General features: G+C 37.7%; 2 protein-coding genes across 3 annotated transcripts; both read left to right on the forward strand.

The window, feature by feature from the left end:
• The first annotated feature begins 2217 nt into the window (after positions 1 to 2217).
• LOC130910674 (alanine and arginine-rich domain-containing protein-like) lies at positions 2218 to 11280 on the forward strand. 2 transcript variants are annotated; one of them, XR_009061889.1, is made up of 2 exons: positions 2218 to 2431; positions 10939 to 11280. XR_009061889.1 is itself a non-coding variant. In XM_057828167.1 (2 exons), the coding sequence occupies exons 1-2, from the start codon at positions 8775 to 8777 to the stop codon at positions 11059 to 11061; spliced, it is 351 nt and encodes a 116-aa protein (XP_057684150.1). In that variant the 5' UTR covers positions 8564 to 8774; the 3' UTR covers positions 11062 to 11280. The 2 variants fall into 2 exon arrangements, 1 of the variants encoding a protein (XP_057684150.1); XM_057828167.1 differs by lacking the exon at positions 2218 to 2431 and adding an exon at positions 8564 to 9002.
• utp23 (UTP23 small subunit processome component) lies at positions 2364 to 5580 on the forward strand. The gene is made up of 3 exons (XM_057828166.1): positions 2364 to 2769; positions 2835 to 3009; positions 4476 to 5580. Exons 1-3 carry the CDS (start codon positions 2582 to 2584, stop codon positions 4875 to 4877), a joined length of 765 nt encoding a protein of 254 aa, XP_057684149.1. The 5' UTR covers positions 2364 to 2581; the 3' UTR covers positions 4878 to 5580.
• Positions 11281 to 11505: the final 225 nt, after the last annotated feature.

Genomic DNA, 11505 nt, shown 5'->3' on the forward strand with positions numbered 1-11505 from the left:
AAAATTAGAATACTTCCTCAGACCAAGTAAAAAAATAATTTTATAACAGCAAAACTAAATCAAACATTTGAAAATGTCCATTGATGCACTCAGTACTTGGTTGGGAATCCTTTTGCACGGATTACTGCATCAATCCGGCGTGGCATGGAGGCAATCAGCCTGTGGCATTGCTGAGGTGTTATTGATGCCCAGGATGCTTCGATAGCGGCCTTCAGCTCATTTGCATTTGTAGGTCTGGTGTCTTTCATCTTCTTCTTAACTATACCCCACAAATTCTCGATGGAGTTCAGGTCAGGGGAATTAGCAGGCCAATCAAGGACAGTGATGCCATGGTCAGTGCACCAGTTACTGGTGGTTTTGGCACTGTGGGCAGGTGCCAGATCATGCTGGAAAATGAAATCCTCATCTCCATAGAGCTTTTCAGCAGATGGAAGCATTTGTGCTCTAAAATCTCTTGGTACACAGTTGCATTTACTCTGGACTTGATGAAACACAGTGGACCAACACCAGCAGCTGACATGGCTCCCCAAACCATTGCTGACTGTGGGAACTTCACACTGGATTTCAAGCAACTTGGATTTTGCTCCTCTCCAGCCTTTCTCCAGACTCTGGCGCCTTGACTTCCAAATGAAATGCAAAACTTGCTTTCGTCTGAAAAGAGGACTTTGGACCACTCTGCAACTGTCCAGTGCTTCTTCTCCATAGTCCAAGTCAGACGCTTCTTCCGTTGTCTTGAGTTCAGAAGTGGCTTGACCATGGGAATACGGCTATTGTAGCCCATTTCCCGGACACGTCTGTGAACTGTGGCTTTTGATACCTGGACTCCAGCTTCAGCCCACTGTCTTTGAAGCTCCCCCAAATTCTGGAAGCGGCTCTTCTTCACAATTTTGTTAAGGCTGCGGTCATCTCTCTTGGTTGTGCAGCGTTTCCGGCCACATTTTTCCCTTCCAACAGACTTTTTGTGGATATGCTTTGAAACTGCACTCTGTGAACAGCCTGCTCTTTGAGAAATTTCTTTTTGTGTCTTACCCTCCTGATGGAGGGTATCAATGATGGTCCTCTGGACAGCAGTCAGATCAGCAGTCTTCCCCATACTTGTGATTTAGTTTACTGAACCAAGCTGAGTGTTTTTAAGGCTCAGGAAACCCTCGCAGGTGTTTCGAGTTAATTAGATGATTCAGGTGATTAGTTGAATAGCCTACTTGTATACTTTTTCATGATATTCTAAGATTTTGAGATAGGATTTTTGAGTTTTCTTAAGCTGTAAGCCAAATTCAGCAATATTAAAATAATAAAAGGCTTGAAATAGTTCAGTTGATGTGTAATGAATCCAGAATGTATGACATTTTTGTTTTTTTAATTGCATTACAGAAAGTAAAGAACTTTATCACAATATTCTAATTATCTGAGACAGTCCTGTATATATATATATATATATATATATATATATATATATATATATATATATATATATATATATATATATATATTTTATTATTATTTTTAATGATACTTGGGGAAAAAAGAGGGAAAACATGTCTTATATGTATGTGTTTACAATGCTGTTAAATCTGAATAAATACATTAAACTCACCAAAATTAAAAAAAAAAATATATATATATATGTAAATAAGCTCCGCCTACTTACTTCGCGCATTTTCGGTTTTCGCGGGGGTGGTGCGGGGTGTTCCACATAAACCGCGAAAAACGAGGGGTCACTATTCTGCTGCAAACTGTTTTCCAATAGTTTCAGGTCATGAAGCATTTCAAATAGTTTCACAACAGGTTTACATCTTATATACTTCATAGAGGAGAAAAAAGGACAGGGTTCTTCCTGAAAAATTTACATATTTGGTTTGCTTTTGAGAAATGTACAAATAATTTTCCTAACACCATTATAGAATGTAAAGCCATATCACGAAGATATATATATATATATATATATATATATATATATATATATATATATATTTTTTTTTTTTTTTTACATTAATTCCAAAAGTAATATGTTCCTATGTATTGTCGTTTATTTTGATTAGCTGAAAATAAAAATGTCTAATTAATGGATTTTTGTCAAACATGGTATGAAAATGATATAAAATGTTGAAATTTTAATAAAATGATATTTAAAACAATGTAGTTACAGTACATTCATGGTAAATTAGATTCCATCACTTTTGTTAGTACTACATTACTACTGCTGCTACTACTGCTGAATTAATAATTTTGAAAATTAGTTTCTTAAAATTCAGCCAAAATTTATAGCCACGCTAAATCCACTTTTATATCAACCAAAACCGTTTGTAAATTCGTCAAGAACTTTCTTCTCCTTGCTACGTCGGAACTTTTTTGTGCCTGTTGTTTCCTAACGATTACAAAGAAGCAAGCACACCACGCGTGTTGTATTTTCGGCACGCTGCACTGCAATCATGTAAGTTTGCCGAATTATGTACAAAATATCCGTTTTATACTAATCGAGAATCCCGTGCAAATCGTTTTGAGCTGCGAGCTCGCGACATTTTGAGACGTCACCTCGTAATTTGAAGGAAAATTATCGTTTTAACTCCGCCAAGGGGCCGCCATGAAGATCAAGCGACAGAAACAAGCCAAGAAAACGTTATCATTTTACAAATATAATTTCAATTTTCGGGAACCACATCAAATTCTCATTGACGGAACCTTTTGTCAAGCGGCGTTGAAGAACAAGATTCAAATCAAGGAGCAAATGCCCAAGTATCTAATGGGGGAAGTACAGCTTTGCACCACTAAGTGAGTATATTAAATAAGGATTATGATCAATTTGACTCATTAGTCATAACTTTTTCCTTCTTCAGCTGCGCTTTGAAAGAACTGGAAACTCTGGGGAAAGAGCTTTATGGTGCTAAACTCATTCTACAAAGGTATCAAGTGAGGAAATGTCAGCATTTCAAGAACCCAGTTCCTGCCTCTGAGTGTCTGCTTTCAATGCTGGAGGACAAAAACCCACATCACTACTTTGTTGCCACACAGGTACAGAAGGAAATATACTTTCTCAAAGTCTGTGGAGTAATTATTGGGAATTTTCAGGGGAACAAAACTAGAACTGAAGCTATCTACGGAGCCCTTAAAGGAACATCGACAGAAATAAAATGCATTCAAGCGATCTGGTGCTCACCAGATAGTTTCGGGTACGCACTAGAAACAATCTGTTAAACATTAGCATAATCTAGCATTTAAACTAGTGGACTTTTGCTATGCAATTTAGCTAATTGTTGCAATTGGCTAATTTGCATCACAGAAGTCTTCTAGCTTAATGCTATATAATGCTAATGTTTACTAATGTTAACTTGCTTTGCAAGTTAGCTAATTGTTGCTATTGGCTAATTTGCGTCGCAAAAATCTGCTAGCTTAAATGCTACATAATGCTATTGTTTACAACAATTGGCTAACTTGCATAGCAAAAGTCTGCTAGCTTTAATGCTATATAATGGTAATGTTTAACAGATAGTTTTTAGTGCACACCAGAAACTATCCATTTTATGGCATTTAACCTAGCAGACCTTTGCTATGCAAATTAGCCAATAGTTGCAATTGGCTAATTTGCATCGTTAAACATTAGCATAATATAGCTTTTAAACTAGTGGACTTTTGCTATGCAAGTTAGCTAACTGTTGCAATTGGCTAATTTGCATCGCAAAAGTCTGCTAGTGTAAATGTTATATTATTCTAATGTTTACAACAATTGGCTAACTTGCATAGCAAAAGTCTGCTAGCTTAAATGGTCTATAATGCTAAAGGTTACAACAATATGCTAACTTGCGTAGCAAACGTCCGCTAGCTTAAATGCTTTATAATGCTAATGTTTACGACAATTGGCTAACTTGCATAACAAAAGTCCGCTAGCTTAAATGCTATATTATTCTAATGTTTACAACAATATGCTAACTTGCATAGCAAAAGTCTGCTAGCTTAAATGCTATATAATGCTAATGTTTACAACAATAGGCTAACTTGCATAGCAAAAGTCCACTAACTTAAATGCTATATGATGCTAATGTTTACAACAGTTGGCTAACTTCCATAGCAAAGTCCGCTAGCTTAAAGCAACACTAGGTAACTTTCCAGTTTTTGTTGATTTTAGCGACACCAGTGGACAAAAGTGGTAGTGTTTTGCCTTAAGGAGGACTGCATCAGGACTATCACACACCCGGACAGTGTCATAAAATCATGATCTCCCGGTAGTCTACAGATGGATTAAACAAAATTTCTGTTTCCAGCGGCTTTGTGAAGGATGACTAGTAATAAGGTAATGAATCCAGTTGTGGCTAAACAATTGCATATGATGGTTAGCAACAGTGTGGCTAACTCCAGGGGGAAGTGATATATGCCGCAGTTCCTGCCGCCCTGCTCAAAGTTAATTAAGCGATACAGACCCCCTCAAGATATAAAAAAGGTGTCTTTCAACTATGGGTTTTTTTTTGTTTTTTTTTGTGCAGGACTTTACGTTGACAACAGGACTGAAAAAAATCCCCGGAGTGCCCCTGCTTTACATCGTCCTCAACACGATAGTGCTGGACAAACCAAGCCAGCCGTCGCTCGACCACGTCCAGGCCGTCCAGCTGGGCCAACTGGTGAGCCCGGCGCAGCAGCAGAGCCTTCACAGCCTGAAAGAGGAGCAGGGCATTTCTCAGAAGGACGGCGAGAGACGTGGGAAGAAGAGAAAGAGGAAACAGCACAACCCAAACCCTCTGAGCTGTCTCAAAAAGAAGAAGAAAAGCGGGCCGACACCGCCGCGTAAAATTAGCCAGGAAGGGAAGAAGAGGACTCGGAGCAGACACAAGAAACGTAGGACACAAGGAGAACATGATGGATCTGCGGCTTTGATTCAAAACCCATAAAATGAACACCAGCGAATGTTTTCATTTTTGATTAATTTTTAGTAAATGATGTGAACTTGATCATGGTAGATGGATCCCATCAGTGATTTATTTACACTGCAGCATCACTTCAATGTTAAATTTACTGCTGCATTTACATACTAGTGCACCTGAAACTTCCTATTTTTTTAATATTGATATTTTACAATCAATAGCCTACATGAAAAGCATTGCATCCTTCTGATAAGGACTACATAGTGTGTGACTGCTGTTACTAATTTTGAACTATCTATGGAAATTCAACAAAAGCTGCATCCTTACTAGAGTGTACTATTGTCACAGGTAGTAACTAGTATGAAATACAAATAGTCACACAAAAATAAACAATTATTAAAACACCATGAATGTGTCATAGGCCATTGTTATTTAAGTACTCGATGCAAGACACTAAAGAAACGGTTTCCCTAAATGTTCAAATCTGTAAAAGCCAGAATTGACGTTACATAGCAGATGCTTACCGTAATAAGTACACAAATAAGTCCTCTGGCGCCCCCCAGGGGAGGTACTTTGAAAACAATCGATTATTAATGTACTATATGAAATAATCTGAGTGAGTTCTGGGCCTGCCATGCGCAATACTGTATTGCATGTGTTTGAAATGTTCTGCTAAGATTGCAATGGAAAGTATTCAACGTTCAACGCAATAATACTAAAATTACATTTATCCACAAATTGAAATATTAGCCTGGCAAACAGGCGTAGCTATGATTTTAGAACCGGGCGACTTGGCCCCCTGGTGAAGTACATGCAGCAAATGAAGCATTGTTGCAGCCATGACGTTTGTCGAGGTGTCAAATAAATCCATTATTTTTTATTCTCATAGAGTGACTGCGTACTCTGCTACTGTCGTAATCCTGTTTCCCTCACCCCCAATTATATTTTATTTGGAATTTATCCATTGAAAACATATTAAGTAAATAAATGTGTCTTTAAGGTTTTTGGGGGACGGGATTCCAGGCAATGTCTTTCCTCATCAATCAGGGTAAGTGGTCCGTAGCAAAGCCAAGGATTGTTGTCCATTCTCTGCAGAAAAATCAAGTTTAGCCAGGCATTTGGGAGAATGTGGTCCAACAAAAGACTGGGATGTAGCAACCATGAGGGATTCTCCATTTGAGGATAAAATGCTATGCAGTGATCCCTGGTTTTTCGCGGTTGATTTGTTGGGAATTTTTCTGCAGGGCCGAGAATGAAAAGTGGTATTTAGTATATTGCAAAATGGCTTTTGGCATATGCCATTTTTTTGACAGATGGCATTTTTTGGGGTATATGGCAAAGTAGGTTTTTTTTTTTTGTATATGGCAAAATGGCTTTGGGCATATGGCAGATTTTTGGTACATGACTTTTTTGGCATATGGCAGTTTTTTCGTATATGGCAAAATGGCTTTTCGCATACACTATAGCATTTTTTTGGTATATGACCTTTTTGGCATATGGCAAAATGTTTTTTGGCATATGGATTTTTTTTTTTTTTTTTTTACATATGACATTTTTGGGCATATGGCAAAATAGCTTTTGACATATGGCAGTTTTTTTTGTATATGGCAAAATGTTTTTGCCATATGGCATTTTTTTGGTACATGACTTATTTTGGCATATGGCAGTTTTTTGATATATGGCAAAATGGCTTTTGGCATATGGCATTTTTTGGGTATATGACAAAATGGCTTTTGGCATGTGGCAGTTTTTTTGTGTTTGGCAAAATGGCTTTGGGCATATGGCACTTTTTTGGAATATGGCAGTTTTTGGTATATGGCAAAATGGCTTTTTGCAAACAGTATAGCATTTTTTTTTGTATATGATCTTTTTTGGCATATGGCAAAATGTTTTTTTGACATATGACATATTTTGGACATATGGCAAAATGGCTTTTGGGATATGGCAGTTTTTTGTATACGGCAAAATGGTTTTTGCCATATGGCATTTTTTTGGTACATGACTTATTTTGGCATATGGGAGTTTTTGTGTATATGGTAAAATGGCTTTTGGCATAGGGCATTTTTTCGGCATATGGCAAAATGACTTTTGGCATATGGCAGTTTTTTTGTATATTGCAAAATGGCTTTTGGCATATGGCATTTTTTTTTGGTACATGATTTATTTTGGCATGTGGCAGCTTTTTTGGTATATGGCAAAATGGCTTTTCGCGTATAGCATATTTTGGTATATGACATTTTCTGGTAAAAAAAGTTTTGGTAAATGGCTTTTGCGCATGGCATTTATTTTGACATATGGCTTTTTTTTTTTTGCATATGGCAAAATGGCTTTTGATATATGGCAGGTTTTTTTGTATGTGGCAAATGGCTTTTGGCATACTGCATTTATTGGTACTTTTGTTTTGGCATATGGCAGTTTTTGGGTAAATGGCAAAATGACTTTCCGCATAAAGCATTTTTTGGTATATGACCTTTTTGGCATACAGCAAAATGTTTTTGGCATATGGCAGTTTTGGGGTTTATGGCAAAATAGCATATGGCATTTTTTTGGTATACGGCAAAATGGCTTTTGATATATGGCATTTTTTGTACATAACTTACAAAAAACAAAAAAAATGCCCCAAAAATGCCATATGTCAAAAAAATGTTTTTTGGGCATATGGCACATTTTTAGGTATATGGCAAAATGCTTTTTGGCATTTGTCAAATTGTTTTTGGGTATATGGCAAAATAGCTTTTGGCATATGGCATTTTTTTTGCAGGCCATGCGCATCCATGCCTTTGACGGTCGTGTACATCCAAATTTCCCATTCATTTTAAGTGGCAGAAAAACGTGTGCTTAACCATACACTTACCATTTCAGCGCATTGACATTCAACTGGCACCCAAGTAAGGCGATGACATTGACAGCCATAACAAAAACAGAGCCATATGTCGAAAATAGGCCATTTGCCAAAAGCCATTTTGCCATATGCAAAAACAAAAAATGCCATATGGCAAAAGCCATTTTGCCATATGTCAAATACCACTTTCCGTACTTGTTGTCTCTCAAATTTTCCATCCCTTTTTTAAAAATCTCTAGTGGGTTACATGTCGCAGTGTTTTAGTATTGGGGATTTTCAGGATAACATTCGCTCATGTTGTTTCACATGACTGAAAGCAACCAAGATAGGAACGACTACCAGGAAAAGGCCGATCCACTTGTGGTTGAGTGATAGTGCCGTCTTCTCGCTGTTAGCTGTCAGGGCCGTAAGTTAGAGCCCCGTCTCATCTCTATACAAGAAGTCAGAGAAAAAACTGCTCACATTTGCCAAGAAGCATCCCACATAGCCCACGGGGAATGGACTTAACTTGGACACAAAGGGCCTGCTTGTATTTCACTTTGTGCCGGGGAACCGGCTAACACTGAAGCAGTGTCCCGCTCCTCGCCCGACCTGTCTGCCTCCTAAGCTTGACAAGCAGGTCTTATTTAGGCCCGCAACGTCCGTAGGGGGCTTTGATGGATCTGCTGCGAGCTATACGTCGGGCCGACCAAAAGAGCGCTCCTTTGCAACACGTTTCTCACAGTTGAGTTGAATGGGGGCGGCATTAAATGAGAACCGAAAAGGCCCCCCTCTGAAAAATAAAAAGAGGGGGAGGGTGTGGTGGCTTAGGTTAGGATGGGAAGAAGGGAGGGGGTCTTTTCACTTCTTATTGGAAGCAACAATAGTCTTTGTCCGAGATCTACCATTCTTATGAGGGCTACCCGAGGGAGGAGGGGGCGCACAAGGCGGAGGGGTCTTTCTCCATAGTAACAATGACAAAACAAGGCAGCTTCACATGAAGCGGGCAGAACATGCGTCGGTGATCGGACAAGGAGAAGCAGAAGTTTGGAGAACGCACCTGAAAACTGCAGGAAGGCAATTTATGAAGGTCATGCACAAGCATGGACCGTGACAGCCACAGTGAAGACACTTTGTCCACCATGGTGCTTGAGAACATCAAGAATAAACTGATCGACGCCTTCAGGGCCAGCGGGGAATGCCGAGATGATACGCGGGAGGACGTCGGAACGCGGGCGAGGCAGCTCAGCCTCAGCAGGAGTCAGCAAGCCAACGAGGAGCTGAGGAGGGCGCAGATAGACGGCGCGATTACTTGGCTGAGATCGGAATTGGTACGTTGACACAAACAAATATCTTTTTGGAATTTGTTATCCATTTTAAGGGTGCTTCTTTTATTTCTTTTTGAAGGCTGGGAAGCAATTGTGAAGTGGCTAAAAGCATGGGATTTGATATTATTGCAATTAGGGGTGTGACAAATTATCGAAATGATGATGTATCGTGATACTTTGTATCCCAAAAGGTTATCGATATGCTGCTGCTAAGAATCGAGATATCGTTTTAAAAAGGTGTCAATCAGGGTTGTTCCGATCATGTTTTTTTGCTCCTGATCCGATCCCAATCGTTTTAGTTAGAGAATCTGCCGATCCCGATATTTCCCGATTGGATTGCTTTTTTTCTTTTTTTTTTTTTTTTTTTTTTGCTCCCGATTCAATTCCAATCATTCCCGATAATTTTTCCCGATCATATACATTTTGGCAATGCATTAACAAAAAAATGAATAAAACTCGGATGAATATATACATTCATCAAACAGTACATAAGTACTGTTTTTTTTTTCTTTGGTATATAAAAAATGGTTGTTGTTTTTTTTTGATATGGCAGTTTTTTTGGTACAATTTTGGCAAAATGGCCTTTGGCATCTAGCATTTTTTATTTTTTGGGGGGGATATGACCTGTTTTTGACATATGGCAAGATGGTTTTCGGCATATGGAATTTTTTTGGTATATGGCAAAATGGCTTTTGGCAAATGGCTTTTTTTTTTGACATGGCAGTTTTTTGGGGCATATGGCAAAATGGTTTTTGGCATATGGCAGTTTTTTCTTTGGTATATGAAAAAAATGTTGGTTTTTTGGTACAATTTTGGCAATTTTTTTTTTGATATGACCTGTTTTTGACATATGGCAAAATGGTTTGCAGCATATGGCATTTTTCTGGTACATGGCAGTTTTTTCTTTGGTATATGAAACTTTTTTTTTTTTTGTATGGCAGTTTTTTTTTGGTACAATTTTGGCAAAATGGCCTTTGGCATCTAGCATTTTTTTTGTTTTTTTAATCGCCTGTTTTTCACATATGGCAAGATGGTTTTCGGCATATGGGATTTTTTTGGTATATGGCAAAATGGCTTTTGGCAAATGGCTTTTTTTTTTTGACATGGCAGTTTTTTGGGGCATATGGCAAAATGGTTTTTGGCATATGGCAGTTTTTTCTTTGGTATATGAAAAAAATGTTGTTTTTTTGGTACAATTTTGGCACAATGGCCTTTGGCATCTAGTTTTTTTTTTTAATTTATTTTTTTTTTTTATATGACCTGTTTTTAAACATATGGCAAAATGGTTTGCAGCATATGGCATTTTTCTGGTATATGGCAGCTTTTTCTTTGGCATATGAAACATTTTTTTTTTTTGTATGGCAGTTTTTTTTGGTACAATTTTGGCAAAATGGCCTTTGGCATCTAGCTTTTTTTTTTTTTTAAATCGCCTGTTTTTCACATATGGCAAGATGGTTTTCGGCATATGGGATTTTTTTGGTATATGGCAAAATGGCTTTTAGCAAATGGCATTTTTTTACATGGCAGTTTTTTTGGGCATATGGCAAAATGGTTTTGGCATATGGCAGTTTTTTCTTTGGTATATGAAAAAAATGTTAACTAAAGTGTTACCTATGAACTCAAATAAATCAAGAAATAAGCCGCACTCGGCTATAAGCAAAAGTGAGGGGGAAAAAGTGGCTAATCGTCCAAAAATCAAGGTATTTTTATTATTATGTTAAGTAGTCATCTTTTAGATGTTTTTATAAAAGTGTGTTTTTTGATCAAATGTTTGAAATATTTCAACAAATCTGCAAAAAAAAGTCAATTTTCGTCCAATTTTTTTCTAAAATTGTCATGAAATATGTGATTCACGCCCCTTTTTCTTGTGCTGGATCTTTGTACTTTAACAAGTGTACAGCATGACTTAATTGCATTTTTTGTTTGAATTACTATTTAGTTGGAGATGCGTTCTCAAGACCTCCAGCTGGCTAAAACACTGCTGGGACTCAACACAGAGATCCAAAGACTGAGGAGAGAGAGTTTCGGAGGTTTGGATGATACAGGAGACGATCAGCCGTAAATACTGGAGGATCAAGTGGAAAAGGAAGTGCACAATTCTGTGACTTTGTGAGATTTAAAAGCATTTAAATGAAGATGAAATACAAACATAAATGGACATCAATTCAATATAAAGTAAGCAGGGTAAGAGAAGAAATGTTTTGCATGATGTTTTTGCACTTAAACCAAAATGTGCTTTTGTTTTATTTCCTTCCGGTAATGAGATAAAACACTTTGGTATAATGACAGACAAGACTCAGTCTCTTTCTTTGGTGTTCCTATCTACAATACTGTCCTGCACATCCAAGTGTCACTCTTTTACAAATCGACTTGATTCAGTACCATAATTTTCGGACTATAAAGCCTCTACTTTTTTCCCTTCATTTTGAATCTTGCGGTTTATAGTCCAGTGCGGCTTATTTGTTGATTTATTTGGGTTAATGGGTAACACTTTAATCGAAAGCAG

Source organism: Corythoichthys intestinalis, chromosome 22 (assembly GCF_030265065.1).
Source record: "Corythoichthys intestinalis isolate RoL2023-P3 chromosome 22, ASM3026506v1, whole genome shotgun sequence".
NCBI classification, from domain to species: domain Eukaryota; kingdom Metazoa; phylum Chordata; class Actinopteri; order Syngnathiformes; family Syngnathidae; genus Corythoichthys; species Corythoichthys intestinalis.